The sequence below is a fragment of the Sceloporus occidentalis genome, unplaced genomic scaffold, assembly GCF_023333645.1.
Source record: "Sceloporus occidentalis isolate IW3139 unplaced genomic scaffold, rSceOcc1.0.p SCAF_4, whole genome shotgun sequence".
Taxonomy (NCBI): domain Eukaryota; kingdom Metazoa; phylum Chordata; class Lepidosauria; order Squamata; family Phrynosomatidae; genus Sceloporus; species Sceloporus occidentalis.
In genome coordinates, this window is record NW_028316984.1 from 21,365,745 (window position 1) to 21,391,270 (window position 25,526).

A 25,526-nucleotide genomic window follows, 5' to 3' on the forward strand; every position below is an offset into this window, starting at 1 on the left:
CAGCTCTCTTAATCCCCTTCTGAATGTGGCCCGTGACTCCAAAGTCAGTGGTATACTGAATTTGTTCCAGGTTTTAATCCAAATTAATTTGCCCAAAGTGCTGAACCTATTCTGGGGATAGAGTTCAGTACCTTGGGCACTCCTTTAAAATTCAGAGTAAAACCAGGGGCAGACTCGCTTCCCCACTGACATCAGAGTCAATAGCCAGCACTATCTCTTACCATTGACTATGATAGCTGGGACTGCTGGGATCTGCAGTTAAAACATCTGGAGGACCAGATGTGCTAAAGTTATGCTTTATGGCCATAAGTGTCATTGGCATTATGAAAGATGCCACTATTACCACCATCAGCATCCAATTGCATCCACTTAAAGCTTTTACAACTTGCTTCATATATCCACCTGATACCAATTGCTCTAAGAAATGCCAAATACAGCATCCATCTAGGTCTGTGAGAATGCAGAATCCAACTCTGTTACAAATTATAACTTCCCATTCTGTGTCAAGGTAGAAAAAGTGAAGTCCCCAAAGAAACAAGAACAGGGCAGGTCAGTCATTAGCACAAGGGGTGTGAAAACTGAAGGATTAATTCAGTCAGACAAAGGTGCATGTTCCATCTTAGCCCCTGCTGGCACATCTAACAGAACCTCTTGTCGCGGCAAAGAGACGCAGAGACAGGAATGGGGGTGCAAAACTTAGCTGGCCAGGTCTTGGCCAGCCCCTTTTATTCACATCAGGGTTACATTAGGTTTACATTATCTCATAGTACATCAGAAGGCAATTTGCGGAATCAGGGACCAATGTGTACTCAGGAAAATCCTAATTAGCAAAGGGAGCAGGATGTGTACACTGGCTCAGCCGAATCAACATGGGCTCGTCCGATTATGGATAAAGCATTGTCAACCAGAAGGCGAGTCATGGCCCCGTGGTTTGCTATCATTGCTATCCTGGGAGGGGGCGCATCCCCTGGCCTTCCCAGGGAATGCCACAACCTCTGGTGACACTGAATATGAGAACAAGCCCTTGGCTTGAACACAGTTCAAAATGTGCTAAATGTAGACAGAGACTGAACTATGAATGATGATGCAAATGGTGTAGTCTATGGGCTATTTCTTTTCCACTTGACACTTCAGTGGAATCAATCCTGATTTATAAGGGAAAGGTGAACCAAGTCTCTCCAGGCCTTGGCATTATTCCAAAATAGCTGAGCACATCGACACAAGGGAACTACACATACAGACTGCCCTTTCTTTCCAGTTTGCATGTAGTTTCCAGAGCAAAACAGATGGTTTAAATTTTGCAATGATGGCTCTAGAAAGTACTGTGGGGGTTGAAAACGCACCTCTTCCCCACTCTTTACTGTCGAGAAATTGTGAATAGCCAAGTTATATAACATTTACTTTCAAAAACAGCACTCATATTAAATATCTAGGTTATCAGGAGCTATCTGACCAGTATTTATCTGCACAAACATGTGTTAAAGCCTGAAGCCTCAACTGAAAACTATTCAAAAATACTGGAAATTTTATTAATTGGTTTATTTATTTGAAGGTGTATCCCAAACTTTTTAAAGGAGAGCCTTCACAAGATGTACCATTAGTCAAGAATAATATGATTTTAAATTATAATAATCATAAAACATCAGTTTCATTAAAGCAATCTTATTAATCTCAGCAGATGGCTGCAAGATGGGGGACACCTGGTTGAATGAAACTACATGTGAAAGGGATTTAGGAGTCCAAGTAGACCACAAGTTGAACATGAGTCAACAATGCGATGTGGCAGCTAGCAAAGTGAATGCAATTTTAGGCTGCATCAATAAAAGCTTAGTGTCTAGATCAAGGGAAGTAATAGTGCCACTCTATTCTGCTCTGGTCAGGTCCCACCTGGAATACTGGGTCCAGTTCTGGGCACCACAATTCAAAATGGACATTGAGAAACTTACTAGAGCGTTTCCAAAGGAGGGCGACCAAAATGGTGAAGGGTTTGGAAACCGTGCCATATGAGGAATGACTTAGGGAGCTGGGGATGTTTAGTCTGGAGAAGAGGTTAAAAGGTGATATGATAGCCGTTTAAATACTTGAAGGGATGTCATATAGAGGAGGGAGCAAGCTTGTTTTCTGCTGCTCCAATGAACAAGACCTGGAACAATGGATGCAAGCTGCAGGAAAAGAGATTCCACCTCAACATTAGGAGGAACTTCTTGACAGTAAGGGCTGTTTGACAGAGGAACACACCCTTTCTTCAGAGTGTAGTGGAGTCTCCTTCCTTGGAGGTCTTTAAACAGAGGCTGGATGGCCATGTGTCGGAGATGCTTTGACAGAGAGTTCCTGTATGGCAGAAGGGGGTTGGACTGGATGGCCCTTGTGGTTTCTTTCAACTCTACGATTCTATGATTCTACAAACACATCAATAAAAACCTTTCATAAAATCCAAATAAAGCCCATAAAAACATTTAAGCAAGCATTAATTAAGCTAAAATCAGTTAAATCAAGATTCTTCCCTAAGTAACTTTTATTCTTGCACATTTTCATTCATTAGTTTCTTGATGCACTTCTGTATTGTGCCTGTGGTCCACATACCCCCAGGGGGTCACAATATCCTCACAGGGAGGCTGCAAAGGCCCAGCTCACCACCTCCTCCCTCCAATGAACCTGCCATGTGAATGGCACCAAGGCAAAGCCTGGCTGGTTGGTTTGCATGGCTACTCCCTGTGGGGAGGAGATGGGTTGAGCAGCTGAGTGACAACCAGCCTGCCAGCCTTTGTCCTTGTCTCTCTCTTCCTTTCCAGCCAGGAGCAATGCAGTCTCCTATTGGAAATGCTTCAATCCTCCTTTTCTTATTATTATGCTTTATTTATATAGCACTGTAGATTTACACAACGCTGTACATACAAACAATAAAATGGATAGTTTTCTTGATTTCTTCATGAGGAAGGGAGGAGACCAAGATGCAAGAAGGAAGGAGTGGGTGAACAAACCAGACAGACAGCAAAAGGGTCTGGCACCCCTCCTCACCACTGATGCCTACTAACACTAACCTATTCAGAGTTAACTGGGACATTTACACATCATGCAGCACTTCACCACCACTTGTCTACCCTGCATCCTCCTTGTCCTCCTCTTCTGCACCTGCTTTCCCACCAATAGCCCCATTCCTGTGTCACTCGAAGAGCCCCTCTACCAGACCTCAAACCCTCCCACTCTGTCTCTTTTCTGCTTCTCATTTCATTTCAGAGCCCATCAAAACATTCTGAGTAGTATGATAGAAACAGAATGACAAAATCTTGGAGCTGTAAGAGGCTGTAAGAGGAGTAGAGTTATTGACTTCCAGGTGCATATATTCCTTTTTGGACATTGCTTCATAATCCTCCACTTCTGAGGAGCCACGTTCAATCCACTTTGGCCTGAGGACAGGTGGCTGCTCTGTTCTCACTCAGCTCATATCCTCCCTGGAGCAGAGCAACCATTTGAAAGAAGCCAAGGCAAAGGCTGGCTGGGCCTACACATCGCCTTTCTATCCACTCCGGTTGCAAGCTGGAGGGAAGAAACAGGAGAAAAGTCTTCTTTCCCCCTCTGGCGCCTCTTAGGGAAGATGTAATTGTTAGTGGTTCAATGTTCACAGGTATTATTATTTATTTATTTGAGTTTTAAATCTTGAATTAAGTCTTAAGCAACAAAATACAGTACATTTAAAGGGGGACTGTGGTAAAGAAAAGATTAAGAACCAGTGCTCTAGGCAATTTCTAGGACGCAACATGGTGTAATGGTTTGAGTGTTGGACTAGGACTTTGGGAAAATAGGGTTCAGATCCCCACTCAGTTATGGACACTCCCTCTAAACATATCTTGCCAAGAATGCCCCATGATAGATTCACCTTTGGGTCACCATTAGTCAGAAAGAACTAGAAAGCAAACAACAAGGCAATCTCCTGTGCTAAGTTATTATTACCAAGGACGGTTTACTCTTGTATGTAGTGGTGTCATTAGGAGATATGGAGGGTGTGGACCACTCTGGGTGTCATCCCAGGTGACATGTGTACATCCAGTAGGGCTGGACACCTGGTGGAACTGGCATGGCTACTGGGCAAGTGAGAAAGGGCATTGAAAATGGAGAGAGACGACTGTATACTCAACTATAAATTGACCTCACGTATAAGTTGAGGGCAGTTTTGGGGACAAAATTATGGATTTTCATATGACCCATGGATAAGTCTAGGCTAGGGTAAAATTTAGGGGCGTATATCAAAGGATGTAAAGGATGAGCCAAAGGAAAACAATGACAAAGAACTTACAAAATTCCAACAGGCATAACTGTGCTCACACTAAAAGTTGGATAAGAGAGTAGAAGGCCTCAATGCCTTTAGTACAGATTACACTCTTGACTTTCACCAGGGGATGGTTCCCTAGAGTTAAAATACAGTACAGTGGTCCCTCCACTTTTGGGGCTTTGACATTTGCCAATTTGATTATTTGCAAGTGTCATGCTGAGTGCATGCCTATTCCTTCTCCTTCACCCTCCTGGGCTTTTCTCCTTGGGGCGCCAGAGGAGGAGGTGGGTTGGCACCGCAGCAGCTGCATTAGCGGCAGCGGCAATGGCTGGAGCGGGCCCCCAAACCGGGAACAAGGCACGGGTGGGGGCCCAAACCGGACCGGGAGGGGCCCCCCAAAACTGTGATTGTCACGGGGGCCGCCAGGTTATGGCAACCCTAGGCGGGGGAAGCCCAGGAGGGAGTGAACAGTCTTCCGGAGAGGAAGCCTTGCTCAACACTGTTGGTCTTCCTTTTGAGTAAACATGGTACTATAAATAATCTTAAATCAAAACTGCTCAGTTTAAAAGATCCAGACTAGCAATTTGTAGAATGTGAGAAAGCTTTTGTGTGTCTTTCTTCAGAAGAGGTGGGAATCTTTCTTCAAAAGAGAAAGATTTTCAAAGATTTATCTGCACCATCTGCTGGTTACATTTGAAAATGCATCCCACTATGTACTTACTTTCAAATATGAATAATGGAGGCTGTGCTATGTTTTCCTGATCTAGGAGCAAGGCCGATTTAACTCAGTGGGTTGTACAGTATTTCTGAAAAAGAGATGCAGAAATACTTACATTATATATACTTAAAGGAGTAAGCAGTAAAGCAGTAAACCATGTACAAACCAATGATGGTTTCTAAAGTCTCAGTAGGAAATGGCCAAGAAAATGGTACCGTCTGAGTAAAGAATGCAGCCCTGCGAACAAGGAAACAGGACACCTTTTATTGTTGCTTTAATGCAAGATTGGGCTTGCAGTGGGGAAGGAAAACACTGCTGTAATTTAGCGTGCGCTCTGCAGTGAGAAAAAATGTATTTAAGATGAGGGTAGGGAATGTTGTTGTTGGACTGAAACTCCCATCTGCCCCAGACAATCGTTGAGGGATGATGGGAGTTGCAGTCCAGCAACATCTGAAGGACCATATGTTCTCCAATCTTGGTTCAAATACTGCAGTGGGAGCTGGAATGCAAAACATGACTGCAGAATTGTCTTCACTTACAAAGCCCCCAGCAACACATCTGCTTGAGCAGAAGCATACCATTATTAATTATTATTATTTATTTATTTATTTATTTAGTGCTATAAATTTACACAGCGCTGTACATACAATCTTTTTAATAAGATGGGTTCCTTGCCCTCAGGCAGATTGTGTAACCGCATAATAATGCCCACCTAGGCTCCATTGACCTAGTCACAGCCTTCCCAACCTGGCATTCTGAAGACGCATTGAATTACACACCTACTGGCCACACTGGCTGGTGAAAGTACCACCACGAGATGCCTGCTTCTGCTTGGGCCTTTATTTTTTCTGTCCAGCTTGCCCTGGTTAATTTGGATCAGGAATTCCAAATGTGGAGCAAAAAGCTGGGAGGGCTGCCAGACACCATCCGGATGATTACTGAGAACTAGAAAACAAGAGAGCTCTTTGAGGCACTCCTGTTCAGAGTCCTTTAGAAAAGACAGAAACCAAGAGAGGGCTAAGGCACTGATGCTAACATATCTGAGGTTAAAAGGAGTAGGAAAACAAGGGCTCTTCATGGTACAGCTGGTAAAATTCCTGAGGTTAAAAGCAAAAAGTGAATGATGGAAAACAGGACGTCCAATGGATCCCTCTCAACATATTATTTATGGATCTGGGCAGCACCGGGCATTTTTCAGTTAGTGATAAACAGATAAAAAAAGATCAAGGCTGCTAGATCAGCTTAAATGTTGCTAACATTACTATTGGGTCTCTACTGTATTTATTGGAAAATATTCCTCACATACAATTTTAAACCCCTTTTTTTTAAAAAAAAAATCAGCAACTAAACCTGACTTCAAGAGCCACTAAGTGCAGGACCTGACATTTCTCCCTGCTGAAGTTTATTTTGTTAGTTTTGGCTCAGCTTTCTAACCTATGTCTTGGCAAAAAGATTTATAACCCCTACCAGCCTGCCGAACAGCAAGGAAAGAGAAAAGAAGATTGTCGAGAATGAGAAAGCCATGAAGAGGTGCCCCCAACCATCTCTGGCTTTGGCACGGCACAAAAGGCCACAAAAGGTTGCCAGTGTGAAAACTGGCAAGGGCTCCTGTACCTTTAATGGTTGTGTAGAAGAGGGAATTTCAGCAGCATAACAAGCAACACATCTTGAAATTCTCTACGCAGCCATTCAAGGTACAAGAGCTTTTGCCAATTTTCCTTTTGGCAACCCGTCTCAATTTACAGGAAAAATTAATCCTCTGGCAACTTGAACACTGAGTTTGGCACACTATTGTTTTCTGTATGAGTATGACACGCTGATCCCATTTGAGCAATGGGTCCCAGAGCATCATCCTACTACAGCTCAGATATGAGCGGCTTACCCGTGTGGTTATTGTAATAATCCCTTTTTAAAAAGTAAAATGTGACCAAGTAACTTTACTCCTTATTCCGACTCCTGTCAAAACCTCTTACTCCTTTACTCCTTATTCACCAGCTCTGGCTACAGTACTTAAAGTGGTGTCAGAGAGCATTGTTTCTCCAGTGTAGATGCACCCTAAAATTAAATCTTGTAAGGTCTGATGATTAACCCATATTTTATTTAAAGATATAGCCATGTTAGTCTGTTGAATCAGTATGTGGAGGGATCTTGTAGCACCTTTGACACTGACTGAAAGAAAGAAGTTGGCAGCATTAACTTTTGTAATCTACTTAATTCGGTGGTTCTCAACCTGTGAGCCATGACCCTTTCACAGGGGTGGCCCAAGATTGTTGGAAAACATGTGTTTCTGATGGTCTTAGGAAAACAATTTTATGGTTGGGGGTCACCACAACATGAGGAATGGTATTAAAGGGTTGTGGCATCAGGAATATTGAGAACCACTGACTTGAATGCATCTGAGGAAGCAGAATGGGGGAAGGTTGAGGTATGGGACTGTTTATGATTATGAATTTTTATTCTTTATTGTATTTTATTGTTATATGTGTCCTGTAATCCACCTTGATTCCCTCGTGAAAAGGTGGAATATAAATAAATTTTATTATTATTATTATTATTATTATTATTATTAGACTGAGGTCTGGGAAGGCTGACGCTGCCAATGTCTTCCTTTCAGTGAGTCTGAAAGGGGTGCCACCTTATTTTATTTGGCGTACGTTGTTGCAGGCTGTGCCTTGGTCCCCTTGACCCTCAGCGGAGGGACAGACAGGGCTGGCGTGACTCTGAAGCACAGGGTTCGAATCCTGGCTTGGCCATGGAAACCCACTGGGACAACCTTGGGTGAGGAGAAGCCACACTCTCTCAGCCTCGGAGGATGGCTGTGGCAAACCTCCTCTGAAGAAACCTTGCCAAGAAAAACCCATGATAATTCAGACAGGGCTTGAAGGCCCAGAACAACAACACCTAGTTTCTCCATCTGGAGAAGGCACCAGGCAGGCCTCCAGTTCATTTATTTATTCTGGTATTTATACCCCACCCTTCAGCCCCAGAGGCTCTCAGAGCAGCTTACTATTATTGTTATTATTATTATTTAGGTGTTTCCCTGCCCTGAGGCTTACAAGCTAAAAAGGCAGGGCCCAAAGGGAGACGGGAATGGCGGTGGGGAAGAAGGGGACCAGGTCCAGCCCTCCGAGGCCTGGACTCTGGAGGGAGGGCCCTGGCTGCTTCTTGAGGGCACACAGCCGCAACCACGAGGGCAGAGCGCCGTGTGGCCACTGCAGCTCCATTGCGCTTAAAGCGGTGTGGAAGCGGGCTATTCTTCCCTTGGCCCTGACGACGTCAACAGGCGGGAGAAGAAGGGGACGGAGGAGGAGGAGGAGGAGGCGGGCTCCATCCTCTCCCCCCCTTCCTCCTCCGGGCGAGCGAGCGGGAAGTGAGCTCGGGCGCAGAGGAAACCCCGGCCTACTGCTCTGCTCTGTCTCCTGCCGCCTGCCTGCCTTCCCTCCCGGAGGCCCGAGGAGGAGGAGAAGGAGACGGAGGCCACTGCGGGGCTGGAGCCAGGCTCGGCGGGGGACGCCTTGGCCTCTCACCCGGGAGCCATGTCGGACCAGGTAGGGACAGGCCGGTCTCCCTCCCTCCCCGAGGCCTCCTTCCCTTCCCTTCCCTTCCCGGGCAACAGACGGAGGAGGAGGAGGAGGAGGCGACCGGGAAAACAAAATGGAGGAGGAGGAGGAGGAGGATGAAGGGAGGACGGCTGTCTTCTCCGGAGACGCTTTCTCTGCCCTCCCCGGAGAACAAGGGCCTCTTGGGGGAGAGGCTTCTGGCCTTATCTGGGGCTCCCCTCCCCCTTTCGCCACCAGCCTCCCCTTTTGCTTCTCTGTGTGTGTAGATAGACTATATATATGGTGTGTTTACATATATATCTATATGTGTATATATATCTGTGTATACATGTGTGTGTGTATGTATATGTGTGTGGATCTGAGTGTGTGTCTGTATACATATATGTGTGTGTGTGTCTGAGTGTCAGTGTGTTTGTGTATATATTTGTGTGTGTGTCTGTGTGAGTATATGTATGTGCATATATATATTTGTGTATGTATATGTATGTGTGTGTATTTATATATAGGTGAATATATATGTGTGTGTGTGTGTGTGTGTGTGTCTATACACACACATACACTCCCCATTTTTGGGGGGTGAGGTTTGTTCAGAGGAGGTTTGCCATGGCCACCTTCCAAGGCTGAGAGAGTGTGATTTGACCACTTACCCAAACACAGGTTCACCTTAAGGCTGCCATAAGTCGGAAAGGACTTGAAGGCACACAACAACAAACTAATATGTACACACACACACACACGACTGGAAGGTGCACAACATATATGTGTGAGTGTGTGACATGGAGGCACACAACAACAAACCATTTATATACAGTCTGTAAATGTACACACAACTGTGTGAGATGAAGGCACACAACACATATATGTGTGTGTGTGACATAAAGGCACACAACAACAAACCATTTATTTACACACACATATATATATATACACACACACATACACAACTGGAAGGTACACAACATGTAAATGTGTGTGTGTGAGAGAGAGAGACTTGAAAGCACACCACATCAAACCATATATATATATATATATATATACACACACACACACACAGCTGGAAGTTAAACAACACACATGTGTTTACCTAGGGCAAGTTGCACTCTCTCAGCCTTAGAGGATAGCAATTGCAACCCCCCTCCCGACCCTGACAAAACATGCCAAGAAAGCCCCCTGAATCAGAAATGACTTGAAGGCACACTACAACAATGTATTGTTCTCACTTTTACCCATTTAGCATCCCAGTGACATTATCCTTCCTTTCTTTTCTTCCTCCCCTTCTCTGCTTCTACATCATGGGAGCAAAATACAACAACACCCCAAATCCACCAAACAGGGGGGCCTTTATAGGGCCAGCCAAATTGGGAGCTCCCTGCTCTCCTCACCCACCTATTTGGGAAACGAAAGCGAATTGGAAACAGATTACCAGGAAACCAAAACAGGACTGTCAGATTCTGTGCCAGTGACTGGTCCTATTTGCCAAGGAATCAGCCCTTTGGGGTTGTTTTGGATTAGTAGGGCCCCAATAACACCCCACTGTTTTGTTTTAATATGGTTTCTGCTCACTTTCCATATTGCAGAAGTTAAAAGTATAGGATTTGGACCCTGGTCTCCAGAGTCTTGTAGTCTAACACTCAAACCACTACGCAAAAGAAAGTAGCCAACAAACTGAAGATCAGGGCGTATGTTGTTGTTGTGTGCCTTTAAGTTGTTTCCTATAGTGATCCTATCATGGAATTTTTCTATCATGGGGTTTGCCATTTCCACCCTCTGAGGCTGAGAGAGTGTGACATGCCCAGTGGATTTACATAGTTGAGTTGGGATTTGAACTCTGGCCTCCAGAATCATAGTCCAGTGCTCAAAACACTACACCATACTGACTCTCATGGCATAGGTCCAAACACACTGCAGAAATAATCCAATTTGAGACCGCTTTAACTGCCCAGGCTTGGTGCTAGGGAATTCTGGGAACTGCAGTTTTGTGAGACATTTAGCCGCCTTTGTTAGAGAGCTCTGGTGCCACAATAAACCACAACTCCCAGGATTCCTTAGCACTGAGCCAGGGCAGTTAAAGTGGTCTCAAACTGGATTATTTCTGCAGTGTGTTTTAGACCATAATGGAATGTTTTTTATTAATCTGATTTTAAATCCCATTCTCAGGCTTATTTGGTTCGTTCTCTCCCTCTTCACTAGAACAACTATGAAGAATTGAAAGATACAAACTCAGTCTGCGTCAGTATGCAAAGGGATAACCTTCAAAACTGAGAGAAAGAAGTTTGCAGTATAAGCCTTCCTAGACTGAGTCTACTTCATCAAATGCACTCTACAAATTTCTTTCTCTCAGCTGTGGAGAAAATAGTGAACTTTTGCTTTCGGTTTCAAATTAACTGTGGTTAGTTTTATACACAAAGTCTGTAATACAGTTAAGCTTAACTGTGGGTTATATGGGCTACCTTTGGCACTCCTGATTGTTTTGGTCTACAGCTTCCAACGTTTAGCATAGCCACTGATAAAGGATTGTGGGAGTTGTATTCCACAACATCTGGAGGGCTGAAAAATCCATTGGTGGTTGTGTGCCTTCAAGTCATTTCCAAATTATGGCGACAGTAAGACAAAAAGCTATCATGGGGTTTTCTTGCGCTGAAAGTAATTTCCTACTTGTGGTAACCCTAAGGCTAGTCTTTCATGTTTTTTTCTGGGGCTGAGAGTGTGCTGGCAGATTTCTATGGCCAAGTGGGGACTCGAACCCTGATCTCTAGAGTCCAACGCTGAAACCACTACATTATGCTGGCTCTCCAAAGATTCCATATCCGTGGTTTATTGAAGCAAGACAGCCTTGTAAACCATAGTTTAAAGTCTGCTTGTTTCAATAGACTCTAGTTTGACTAACCACTTCTGCCTAATAATAAATAATAATAAATTTTATTTATATACTGCCTTTCCAAAGGATCGAGGCAATTTACAAAGTTACATAAACAAATACATAAAACACATAAATGAAGGTTTGGACGTAACAATAAACTGTTTGGTTAAAAGTAGAATTGGAAAGTTCAAATTGTTTTATGATCAGGGCTTAGAAGGAAACTGGAGGAGGCAGCAAATGCACCCAGGTCTCATAACCACTGTGTCATTTCTGAACACACGTTGTGTTGTTTCACGACTGTAGGAGATTTGTTCCTGTTAACATGAGTTCAGTAAAAAAAATCTTCCAAATACTAGGAACCTCTCACCGTTCATCATAACCACCAACAACTATTTCCCCTCTGCATTTTCTTTATTTTCATTTACTAATTCAACATTTCAACTTCTCAATAACTTCTAATTAGTAAATGACCAAAAAAATGTAGAACTACTGTTAACTCCCTTTATTTACATTGCACTGATGGCTTGATGGTTAGTTTTTACTACTTTGGTTTTTTATAATATTAATGACAGTAATATTTCTCAAAGCAGCTTTTGCAGCTGGACCTTAGACATTTCAAAATATGCATTAAATACTGTTGATGAAATCAAAGTAATAGGGAAACAATCAAAGCAACAAAGCAATTACTGTAGAAGCAAAGCTGTAAGTGTTTGAATAGCTGTTGCATTAACTGCAGTGACACATCCCAGCCATAGCTCACAGGTTTGCAAGTTGTTATTGGTGCTTAATGTCTCCAGGATTAAACACATGTGTCTAATGTCTTCCAAGATTGTCCACAACAGAATATTGTGTTTCTATCTGGTCTCTAATACCAGGTGGAAATCTGTGTACATTTGAATTGGAGCTGACTATATGCTATTAAATAACTAAGATAATGCCACAATATTATTGTATTTAGGACCAGAAGTTTGGTAATGTTTACTGATGGTACCAAATGTCTGCCCATATGTTTCTGGTTGTTGACTCTTCTGTTGGGAGAATTACAGACATTGTTATTACTGTATTTTATATTATTCTCCCCAGGTATTGATCAAGTTTAGACTGAACGCAAATATTTCCAGAGAGCCAGACAGCATGGTGTAGTGGGATGTGTGTTGGACTATGAGTCTGGAGATCAGGGTTCAATTCCATGCTCTGTTATGAAAACCTGGATGGTGACTGTGAGCATGTTGCACCCTCTCAGTCCCAGAAAACCCTGTGATAGTTTTGCCTTAGAGTCTCCATAACTCAGAGATGACCAGAAGGTAACGCCACCAAAACAAATATTTCCTTGGCAAGAAATTTAATACTTTAATAAGTGCTAGAATATCTTGAGTTTTCATTTTTTTTAAAAAAAAGCATTATTGTAGATGTCTTGCCAAAGAAAAAGAAAAGTACCAGTATATTCTATGCCCTTCAGAAAAATGCTGTTCGGTGGCTGACTTTAAAAATGAAATAAGGCAATAAAATGGTATAATGAAAACAATAACATAATTGAAGCCATCAAGGTGAACGCACTCGGTGCAGAGGGGAATAAAACCACGTTTTTCTGTGGTTTAAAACTGCCCCATGTAGGATAAAAGAAGTCTCTTCCCTCCACACACAAAGACAGGAAAATAGCCCAGGCAAGTCTTTCTTGGAAGAGCATTCAGCTGGAAAGCCACCTCAGAAAAGGCAGTCTCCCTAGCCCTTACCTGGGAGTTTGTTGCTGTGTGCCTTCAAGTCATTTTCTACTTACAGTGATCTTCTCATGGGGCTTTCTTGGCAATTTTTTTCTGAGGGGAACTGCCATTGCAATCCTTTGAGGCTGAGAGTGTGTGATTTGTCCAAGGTCACCCAGTGGGTTTGAAGTGCTCTTGTCATTAAGTGATATACGTCTCCTCTCACAAAAGTGCCGATGTTCTTTCAGATGCTTTCAGATCAAGAATAAATATTTGTAAAAGCAAGGTGGATATTCTTCTTCCACTGTAGTGCATTAATAACAACTGATCTTTTAAAAAAAATTGTGCTGGGACTGGTGCTGTCACTTAAATCCAACTTTTCTTCCCAGCCCTATGCATTGCCTTGGTTTTCCAGGGCTTGTGAGAGCTTATTGCTAAGTGGGGAGAGCTACTCACTAAGAAGCTCCAGTAATGGCTGGCAGATTCTTGTTAAGGCCCAGCTGGTCCATGGCTGCTAGTCTTCACCTGTGGTATACAGTCCCAAGAAAGCACTAGATGTGCTGTAGGGAAGGATGTGGAAAATCTCTTTAGTCTCCGTTTGTGTTTCTTCAAATCCTGCCTGCATTTTCTGCACATCCTTATTTTGTATTGGGGTTGCAGGACTTGTTTCTTCCTGCACTGAAACGCATGCATATTTTAAGTATCAAATCATCATTAAACAATTCATTTTCCTAATGTTACTTTTATTTGTCTAATTAATGCAACTTTTCCCCACTGACCAAAGTTCTGTGTCTGTGTATCCCTCCCGCCCTCAATGAAGTGCACTTTAACCCTTTTCACGTTGTAGTGGTTTGAGTGTTGGACTACAGCTCTGGAGACCAGGGTTCAATTCCCAGCTTGGCCATGTCGCATACTCTCAGCCTCAGGGGAAAGCAATGGTAAATCTCCTCTGAACAAATCTTGCTAAGGAAACCCCATGAAAGGTTCGCCTTAGGGTTGCCATAAGTTAGAAATGACTTAAAAGCACACAACAAGAACAAGAAAATGTAAAATATGGACATTTTTTGGCTTGTACTTCATTTCTTGGAAACGTCCTGTAAACCTCACAAATATTAAAAGTCAGGGGAACATTTTAAACTTAAGGCACTTTTATAACAAGTTGCTAAGCTATTTAAGGCAGCATGTTCTTCTCTTCCTTAGTAAAAGTAGGTATGCTGTAATGAATTACATTATATGAGTTTGTTTATATATACACACTTTCTTTCTCACACTTGTTTTGTTTATGTATACATATTTTCCTCCTTGGAGGAGGTTTGTTTGGCTGGATAAGATTTTGTATCAGCTTTGTTTTTTCAGGAAGTTTATTGCTTTTCTCAGGTTGTTATAATGGACTTTTTTGTCATGCCAGGGATAGACATTTGGAAGATTCCCACATAGTTTGTTACAGCTTATTTTAAAACTCCTGTGTCTAAATATCAGTTAGCCAAACAATCATGTTTCAATAAGAAATGAATAATGTGCCTGGAATGTATTCTCAGGTTTAGGAATATTGTGTGACATGATGTGTATTAATACTAAAATTGTGACTCAGGGGCTGTAGATACATCACCTACCTGGATCGGGGGCATGGCAACCGCAGGCCACAGCCCCAATCTGACTTTTCCAGGGCGCAAAAAGGAGCCGCAAAAAGGCACGGATTGGCAGTGTTTCTTTGGACACAGCACCAGAGGAGTGCCTTGACACTGTGCACCATGTGGAGTGGCACACGGCATCATGGCACGCTGGGGATGGAGTCAGGGTGTGCATCATGTGGACGTGATGCCCCGAGTCTGCCCCTAGGCAGGCCTTAATGGCCAGTATGTACAGGGCCTCAGTCTTTCATTTTTACATAGTCTTAACAATTAGTATTATTTAAAAAGTTGGGTTTTTGGTTTCTTCATTGATTATTAAATGTAGTTCTTCCTGCCCTAGTCTTTCATGGTGAATTCTTTATTGAATGGAACTTTGTGAACTGTAAATATGCTAAAAGGGGCTGTAGAACTGTTTAGTGAAAACAATTTATCTCTTAACTTAATTCTTAATCCCAGCTCAGTCCATTAATCTTTGTTTCTTCTTTCTTCTAGGAAGCCAAACCTTCAACAGAGGACTTGGGGGATAAGAAAGAGGGAGAATACATTAAACTCAAAGTCATTGGGCAGGTGAGGTTTTTCATAACTCTCTTTAACGTGGATACTTGAGCTTACAGATGGATGTACTTTACACATGTACAGTTGATATCTGATAGCAGTATGTTCTCACTTAGAGCATATATCTGCACCAGTAAATGAAGATGTTTGTATTTGCAAAAACAAATAGATATTGCTAGCTGCTAACAGAAGTAATCAGGGCCTGAGTAAAGTAAGCAATAGAACTGATGTGTTACAGCCCAACACACCTGTGACATCAGCTTCCTCTTTGAGAGAGGAATAGCTTCTGGTGGTAGGTGAAAACAATCTCTTATGTCTTAAGAATTCAATATAAAAATATCAGGCTTCTGTAATCATCAGCAATTCTTCATGTGTACCTAATGCCATCATATTTTAGTGCAGAGTGGGGAACCTTTGTCACCTCTAAGATAACAAGATGGTTTCACTACAGCTGTACTGCTAGTTATTTCTTTTCTGATGGTCATGGTGCTTGGGACCTGAGTGGCTGTGGAGGCCAAAATAACTTGCAGCCCAGCCTAAGGTTCTATTTCTATATCATTTAGTTATTTCAAGTACTTATACATCACTTTTCTGAACTCTCATGTGATGTGATGTCTCCTAGCTGTATACTATAAGCTTAAGATGTTAAGATGAGAGTATCTTAGGGGCCAAGCAGACAACTGGGAAAAGGTGGCTTGGGGACATGGGGTTTTGATGCCTCATGCCCCCAAGACACTCGGATGCCACCCAGCTGTTCAGATGGTGCGGCTTCAACCTGCTCTGGGGTCATGGCATTTTTACTCCGCACACCCCAGAACAGCTTGAAGCCACCCTGGGATTGTGGCGGGGCCTAAGGCAGCCCCTTACTAGCTCAAATAGGAATGGATCTTTTCTCCTCCTATTTGGGCTGGTGTCGGGGCGGACTGGGACCACAGCGTGTGGTTGCTGCAACTCTGGGGTCAGCAGCTCCAAGGTGGCCCCAATCCATCCCTTAGTTTGTTTATTCATATTGTCCATATGAGAGAGAAAGGCATAGATGTTTTGTTCTTTTAAATTTTTCTAGTAATTATGGTCTCTTAGACTTTTCATCCTAGATGTCATCTTTCTGAGTGGTGAAGAAGTACTGTGACTTTATTATTATAAGGACCATCAGCTTACACTGTTACAGAGTTTCATAATAAGTAAAAAATTCTATGGCTCCAATCATCTGAAGAGAATACAGCCTAAAAGAGACATTGAGAAGGTACAGATGAAGAGCCAGGGAGACAGAGAATGTGAGAAACCCTGCTACTGTGAGGGTTAAAAAGTTAAAAGTTGTGGTATGAGCTGGTGATACTAGAGTGGTAGGAGGAAATAAAGCCAATGAGGAGAGTGTTTAAATGTCTCACTAAGCAAGGTCCAGGTATTTTTAGAGTACTGCATATATCATTGCACTGGAATTTATTGGGCCAAAATTGTTCTTCCACATACTGGTTGGTAGGATACCAATGGATGGATGTGTATATTTAAAGCAGTCATTGGATGATTTTCCAACATTGAAGAAATTTCTTTATTTCATTTATTTATACAGTGCGCCCGCGCCATACGTGGGCTGCCATACGCGGCCTTGAGCATACGTGCTCAAGCTGCAGGGTGCGCGTGGGGCGGCGTGTCCCATTCAATTGAATGGGCGCGTGCACCCATTGCGCCCCGCCCGCGCCGTCACGCACGAGCCCCATTGTTTCCAATGGGGCTCGAGCATAGGCAGAATTCGCCTTACGCGGAGGGATCTGGAACGGATCCCCTGCGTAAGGCGAGGACGGACTGTATATCACACTATCTTTGTATGTGGCGCGCATTACAGAGGACGTGTTTTCCTGGTCCAAATCATAAGAGGTTTGTGGTCCAAAAACAGACATAGGGAAGTAGCAGAGGAAAGGGAGAAATGAAGGCAAAGACATTCTCATTTTCCTGTGATATTTCCCTATGTCATGGGAAGAATATGCCATTTTTCAAATTGTGTGTTCTTTGGTTTTATTGAAATAATGTGTGAGGCAAGAGCATTTTATCCCTTACTTTGAAGGTGACCTAGCTGCTAAAAAGGGACACCTGTATCATTGATGAAAAGAAAAAAAAATACTGTTGATTGTTAATTAGTGGATTGGTTCTGCAAATTGAAGGCCTGAAATATAAGGGACGTTCCACTCAATGGTATATTTGCCAGTGTTTGCCAGTTTCCTTTTTGTTGTTTAAATCTCTGCATGCTACTCTTCCCTGAACTGAAGAGCTGTCTTTCAAGAGACAGGGGGCTGCAGGGGATAAGAGAAATCACAGAAATGGGCAGTTTCTCTTCCTCCAATGGGAGTATTCCATGAGTGGATTTCTGCTCATAGGAACTCTAGTTCCAGGCCATAAGCACCAAAAGGCAAGCCAGGTTGGGAAGCATTCCTTGTTCCTAGTTAACTAGCCAAAAACTGATAGGCTGGAATGAATGAAAATTGTAAGTTGCTTTGGAACTAGGTTTCTTATATAGTTGACAACCCATCCATATTTCACATGTGAAAGCAAGAACATTTTACCTGATTCTGATTTAACAGAATTCCCACAGATTATCCACATTAAGACAAGAGCCCCTAGATCATTAATTCCCAACCCACTTCCTCCAGGTCCTGTGAACCTAAGGACCCGAAAGACTTAGTCATCTTGGCCAGTGATCTGGGATTCTTGGAATCACTGCCCTAGATCTTGCCTTGGAAAAGATATGGAAGGTCTCATTCTTGTGTCTTAAAAAGGTTATTCCCACCATTGCTTCTACTTTAATAGATAAACAGTCACTTAGCATCTTGCTTCTCAGAGCAGTCCTGTGTGTGTTTACTCAGAAGGGAGATCCTTCTCTGCTCACTGGAACCTAACTCCCTGTTAAATATGTTTAGGTTTGCAACCTAAAAGTGCAGTCCTGAACAAGTGTATCAAGAAGTGAGAGCTATTAATCGTATTTTGATTTCGTCATCTACCTGGATACCTTTATTTATGTTACCTATTTAAGTATTTCTAATCAGCAGGATATAATCAAAATTACCTCAGAAGTGTTCCGAACAACCTATATACTTTAAAAACGTTTTTTAAAAGTTTTAATAATTAAACAAGCCCAAGAAGATTAACATTTAGAGCCCAAACCATGATCTGACTCAGTCTGATGCTCAGATGAACAACTAGGTTTTAATTAAACCAGGTTTTCGCATGGTGGCAAAATAGAAAGAACGTTGTTACAAATCGTGGTTCCCTGGGGCAGGGGATTTCACAGCCAAGGTGCAGTAACTGAGAAAGCCCTTCTATGTGATGGAGCAATGTGATGACAGGGACTTTTAGTTGTATTTATCAGAAGAATTCAGGGAAAATAAGGTTATGCATATATAATAAGGTATTGGGAAGGGGTGAGAAAGAGGAGTGTTGAAAGTGACTGGTGATTGCCTGACTGAAGAGATGTTATGTATGGCTGGCATGTACTGTATGACAGGGAGACTGCTCAGGGCTATTAGCTTTTGGCTTGGATTGTGAGGAGATAGGGAAAGAGTTAGTGAGATGTAGTTACCATATACACTCAACTATAAGTCAACTTCACGTATAAGTTGAGGGCTAGTTTTGGGGCCAGAATTATGGATTTTGATATGAGGTATGGTTAAATCAAAGGGCTTGAACAAAGGCTCTAAAAGATGAAGAAAACAGTGCCAAAAACTTAGAAAATTCCAGCATGTTTGTGCTCACCCCAAAGGCTGGATGGATGAGAGAGGGGGTGGGGTTAGTGCTTCCAGGGTAGGTTACATTCTTGCTTTTCACCAGGCGGTGATTTCCTTCCTTCCTTCCTTCCTTCCTTTTAATAAGCGTTAAAGTATTGTACTTACATTGACCTGTGGATAAGTCAACTCAGTTTGCCGGCTCTTGGGCCCCTCCACAGGCCCTTCTTCACTCAGGGCTCCCTCTGGGAAGGGAGCTCTGGATGAGGAACAGCCGGGGGACCCAAGAACAGCGGCGTGCCACCTCCCCCTTCCTCTCAGGGGCCTTTGCCCAACATGAGGTGCCCTGCCAGGGACGTCACAGGTTGAGCAAAGGTCCAGGGGAAAGAGGATGTGGCGAGTGCAACCTACCCCTTCCTCCCATGACTGGCCTTTCCTCATCCCGAACAGGCTCTATCTCCCACGGGCCTTTTCTGACCCACTACCTAAGAGCACCTCAGACTGTGAACTCAATTCCTTTAGGATTTGTTTATCCTCAAGTAGGCTTTAATGCCAAACAATATTGCCAGCTTGTTTGGAGTGAATCTTCATCTATTGCCTCTCTTCTGTTTCTGGGTCAGAACATTATTTACCTCACCTGCTTTAGATGGAAAGGTGAGATATATCGGGTGTCATACACATATTGCTGACACTTAGAACCACAGCCCCAGTTAAATTCACACAGAATTTTACATAAGTGATTAAAAGTACAAGGGAGATCCAAAAGTACAGTGCTGAGGTCCAAGCAAATCAACAGTTATATTTTCTCTCATCCTTCTATCTGAACAGGCCATCCACAGAGCAAACAAGGCAGCTCGTTTTCTAGAAGCAGTCAGGAAACAAGATTAAAATGTTCATCCAATGTGTGCAATATGTTAACTCTCAAGGTTTTGATATAAGTTGATATGCATAGGTAATACTTGTATCACACATTTTTTGGTCATAAGAGTTGTACTAGTGAAGTGAAAGTTGGTGAACAATATCTGATAAAGATATAAGTACAAAATTTAAAATACATTTAACTGAGATAAGTCTCTTTTAAAAACAGATCCCAATTAAATTTAATTTAAAATGTAAACATATGGAAGGAACATAAGTGTTGGATCAGCCTGTTAGTAAAAATTTTCATTTTAAAATAGCTGTTGCAAAGACAGCCAATTCCTTTTTAATACTGCATAGGAGGCTAATAATTTTTTTGTGTTCTGTTTATAGGACAGCAGTGAAATCCACTTCAAGGTGAAAATGACAACGCATCTAAAAAAACTTAAAGAATCATATTGTCAGAGACAGGTTTGTGAAATTTTTGGATTGAGGCGAAGCTTGGCCTCCTTTCTCTTTCTTAAATGTAAACGTGACTGAAGTGGGATGGGTGAAACAAACAGGAATATATATTATAATATGCTGAGACATTTTATGACCATGAAGCCTCCATTAGGAATTCATGGCAATCTTCCAATGCTGTGACATCTTCATAGGCTTTCATACTAACTATTCACAAACAGTCCTGTGTTGTAGGAGAATTAAAAACTAGATTTTAAAAACAGCTTGATTTGAGTCAATCAGCAATTTCATTAAAACCACAAAGATAAAAGTTTCCCTCAACCTGCAGAAATAGATTGATGCTAAAAGATCAAGAGAATGTAGCATTGCATGAAGACTAAATCAGTGGTGTGGGACCCCAGGCTGCTGCTGCTGGTGGTGCAAGAGTTGCTCAAAGGGGGCACATTACTTGGAGGGCCAGATTCCCCCCCTTTTCCAAACCTTTTTATGTGTAAAATTTACACATGTTGAGTTAAATATTGAATTTACTTGAATAAAATTATTCTTATTTGAACAATGCTATTTCCTTATATAATGTTAACATATGAATATACACAAATGTGCAAATGAAAATATGCACACTAGATAAACAAAATATTTTTACTCATACTATGGGTTATATCGGGGGGGAGGGGGTTCCGCATTGACATGTAAATGGTGGTCCCAAGGGTAAAAGGTTTGAGTATTACTGGGCTAAATTATTAGTGAGGACAATATGAGATATGCCAGAATAAACTTACTGTTCACTTGATGCAGAAATTACACTTCCATGATTTTGGAACAAACATTAGTTTGTATGTGCTTTCATTTTCTTCCCAAACAAAAAGATTTAAAATGGATAGTAGTAATTAAGAACATTTTTTTCAATGTTACAAACTGAAATAAATTGTGATTTCTCTCCCTCTGCCCTCTTTAGGGAGTTCCAATGAATTCACTCAGGTTCCTCTTTGAGGGTCAGAGAATTACTGATAATCATACTCCCAAAGAGGTAAGTGTTTCACAGTGAATAATTCCAAATACGTTTTCCAGTGATTTGAAAACTGGATGTGGTGACTTTATCAGTTGCATTCGGAAAGGAAGATCAAAGCAGCTTTAGTCACTATGAAGAGAAACCCGTACTGGTTCAGTCTATATTGGATCCAGCTTCTTCTGCTTTGATTGCCTTTTGAACATAATTCAGGTTGTTAGGCAATTAGAGGCCTATGCAGAATTTTCCTCTTTATAGTGGAATTATAGTGGAAAAGAGGTGCAGAACATTTTAAAGCCTCTTCAAACTTAGTTCTATTGTCTCTATGAACTAAAGATTTGGGTTATCAAAAGAACATCTAAACACTTTATTTTCCAGGGGCGTGGTACCTAATACCTATGAGAGATACACAGGTATTAGATATTAAGGTTGTATGTAGAGCAGTGAGTTGTAGATTGCTTTATGGATTGTGCCCCATGTTGAGATCTATTGATATAGGGTGCATTAGAAATCATAAATAAATGAATGCCCCAGAACCACTGAGAATTTGCTTTACTGTTTGTGGCACATTTCACATTGACTCCTGTGAGCAGGGGTGACCAAATGAGGAAACCTCTAGCATTAGTTTGTTTAGCATTAAGTCTGAATCAAGGTTCCTGACTTGTTTTTCTCTTATAATAACTCAGGAATCAGAACACGATCAAGCTCTGGCTTTTTAGGAAAGCAACAAACTAGCATTGTCCTGTTTTTCTAGCTGTCCCTACTGGCAGGAAGAGCCAAGGAGGAACAGTTAAGTAGCAGGTGTGAGAGACTCACAAACAGTAAGCCAGAATTCTTGGCTACCTGAACATCATCAGCAGGAGGCATTTTGATGGATGCAGCCCTGAGTAGTTAATTTCTAATTACTGCCCTGATGTGCTTGATACAAAAAAAATAATAAGTTATCTATAATGCAACATGTTTGGCACCCTTTTCAAATATTTACAACGAGTTGCTAATCTGTATTTTTATTATTTATATTGGGGAAAGATTTTATCTTTTCAAAAGGAAATTTATAAATGGAAAATGGGGCAGTGTGATTTTTAAAAAAAATCCCCCTGAATTAAAATTTGTAACTGACCACAAAAATTTGACCACATACTTGCTAAGGTGACCTGTAGAATAACAACTATTTCCTTATGTATAAGCTTTTCTGTTACCTGTTATGGCTCAAGAATCATGACAGAAATCAGATCACGTGCTGTGAATGCAGAGACATCTAATGGTTGGGAGGGGTTTAATCCCCCCTTGCATTTCTTAACCAATTATGTTTCCTGTTTTACAGCTGGGGATGGAAGAGGAAGATGTGATCGAAGTGTATCAGGAACAGACAGGAGGCCATTCAACAATTTAGAGTGTTTGCTTTTTTCTCCCTTCCCTTTTATCCTTTTTTATTTTTAAATAATAGTTCTTTTGTATTGTGGTATATAACACTGAATTGAAATCAGCACCCCATTCCCATATCTGGGGTATTATTTCCAAATGTCTGTTCTGAATTCTTGTGGTCATTATACACTCTCATTTGTTTTCATTGTGCCGGATTCTTGTGATCCCACCGCGGTTGTACTTCCCTATTTTTCCTGTTTCCTTTTTAGAAATACACCCTCCCATCTATGAGTTTGTGTTTTGACAAGACCCATGTGTTCAAGCACGTTAACAGATTTGCCAGATGGGCAATGGTTCCTTAATATGTTCCATATTGGCCCCCAGGTTTTGATGTATGATTTCCTCTTGTGGATTTTAAGATACAGAGGAGATGAAGCTTTTCTGAAACCTAAACAGAAGAATTATGTCCTCAAGTTAAGAACTGTTTTCTGTAGCTTTTGCTGATGGCCTAAGACAGAAAAGTATCCAAGTACTGATGGGAGAAAAGGCGTCTTTTTCTGGTAATATATTTGAAATGGCTTCATTGAAGATATGAAAAACTCTCCTGCTTTTTACTGATGGAAGAGCCTAGAAAAGTCCTAGGTTTAGTAGCTAATAATATGTTCATGCATCAAGAGGTGGCTATGATTTTTACATTGTTGTATCTTTTGATCTGGGATGTGGTTTTGAATGGGCATAGACTGTATTGACTTCCTTTTAAATAAATGAAACAAATGTATAAACCTCTGCATTTTCTTTTGAGATGTCTGAACCTGTGGGACTATTTGGCAAAAGCAGTGAAGGATATTTAAGGAACATTAGTTTCACACATTGACCACTGCTTGAGAATCTTATAATGTAAAAATGTTTTTGTTCCGATTCCTCTTGTGAGCCAGGATCCTGTTTACTGCTTGCCCTCAAATATTAAATAGAGTTTATTTTCAAGTAACTCTCAGTTATATTTTGCATATGCGGTGTGTACCTCTAGGATTCTGAAAACCCATGCTAGTGTAATATTTAAAAAAATAATAATTTGTAAGACTTGAGGGGGGAAAACATCCAAGAAGTTGTCAATCTGCATAACACTGTAACATTTTTTCTAGGTGTAATACCTGTTCGGGCCCACCAAAGTCTCCATTTCATAGGAAGTTCATCCAAGAAAGGGTCAGTAACATTGATGGGACTCAAATTAGTTATGACTCTCTTGATCCACTCCTTTAAATACGGCATAAGCGTAACTTTCTCTTTGCTGAAATCTAAGTGCCTAGTGCACCCTTGGAAATCCTAAGTAACTGGACCCCAGTTTGTCAAATGCCCTGTTCCATAGAAATTCACAAAATGTATTATTATTTATTGAAGGGGCAGAAACAGTTGAAAGAGCACTGGTCTAATGTCAGTGTGCTCATGCTTTGACATTCTGCGTATTGCCATTTTGACTTCAGGAGGATCAGAATTTTGAAACTTATACCAAATCCCATCTCAATGTAAGATATCCCTTTCTAGAGAGCTCACATCTATGTAAGTGTTCTTAGGGTTTAGGTACCTCTCAGAATATTTAATAAGTGGATGCTATGGTGAAGTCCAATAGCAAAGAGGTAGAACAACTTCCTGAAACAAAAGGTTTCATTGGTTTTGTGGAGTTCTGTAAAGAGTTAGAACAACTTTCTGAAACAAAAGCTTTCATTGGTTTTGTGGAGTTCTGTGAGTAGTGTTCTGGAATGAGGATTCTTTCCTTTTTAAAGAAAAAATTCCCTATCAGTGTCTAGTTCAGCATTGATCACTTTCATACCTAGTTTAGTAAGTTGCAGGACTGTGTCATAGAAAGCCTGTCATGCTAGAAGGGATTTTTAGCTCAGGTTTATAGTATGATGATGGCAGGATTAGAAACACATTGCTCTACCTCTGCCTTTTTTTTCCTTGCAAGGGGAGTGGGAAAAGAACAGAAACTGAGAATGCAATGTTACTAAGCATGTTTTAACAAACCCGTTAATTGTAAGTTAAACTTTTTTTTTAAGCTGGCACTTACTGTAAAGTGTTAAATGGATCTTTTCCAATGCTTGTAGTTTCCATACCCCACCTCTGATGCCTTTTTGTACACATGTTAAACTTTTTTTAAAAATTAAAATTTGTTTTCAAAAATCAGCATATGGGGTTAAGTGTTTTCCATGAAGAAACAATCCAGGTGGAAAGTGAGTGGAAATGCGTTTTGGTCTAGTACCTCCTCTTTTCAAATCAATGCTCGCATTGCTTTGTTGGGTCACAGTAAAGCATTCAGCTGGAAGAACAGCCTTTTCCGTTGCTGTGGATTAAGTCATCCCTGTGTTCTGTGGGAATGACATTTCTTCTCTCGGTTAAAAATCAAAGGCAGAGATAATATAATGTGAGTGCTACAGTGGGATTGTCTACGTGGACAAATTGCCCTGAATTTTCCCTGGCTTACTGTGTCCTGTTCACATGAAGCCAAAACCCTGAATTGAGTGTGGACTGTTCACATTGCCCACACTCGATTTGTGGCTTCTTTCCCTAGCCCACATTTAAGTAACGCCTTTTGCTGTGGGTTTTCGGCTCTCTTTGCAGTGACGATGGCAGCTGCCTTCACTGGCAGTCCCTGTAAGCTGCCTGGCGCTGCAGCTGTGTGCACAAGTTGCTCTGAGGTCACAACAAGCACCCAGCGTTGATAGCATGGCTGGGCGCTTCATTCTGAGCTCAGTCGTGGCATTGGGTGATAAATGGGGACTGCATGGGAAGGCAGCCACTTATCGTTTGCTGCGAAAACCAAAAACCTGCAG

At 41.7% G+C, this 25,526-nt stretch overlaps 1 protein-coding gene across 1 annotated transcript; it reads left to right on the plus strand.

The window, feature by feature from the left end:
* Nucleotides 1-8,256: 8,256 nt before the first annotated feature.
* LOC149313590 (small ubiquitin-related modifier 1) lies at nt 8,257-24,879 on the plus strand. The gene is made up of 5 exons (XM_089519384.1): nt 8,257-8,536; nt 15,232-15,306; nt 20,259-20,336; nt 21,283-21,354; nt 22,658-24,879. Exons 1-5 carry the CDS (start codon nt 8,525-8,527, stop codon nt 22,724-22,726), a joined length of 306 nt encoding a protein of 101 aa, XP_089375510.1. The 5' UTR covers nt 8,257-8,524; the 3' UTR covers nt 22,727-24,879.
* Nucleotides 24,880-25,526: the final 647 nt, after the last annotated feature.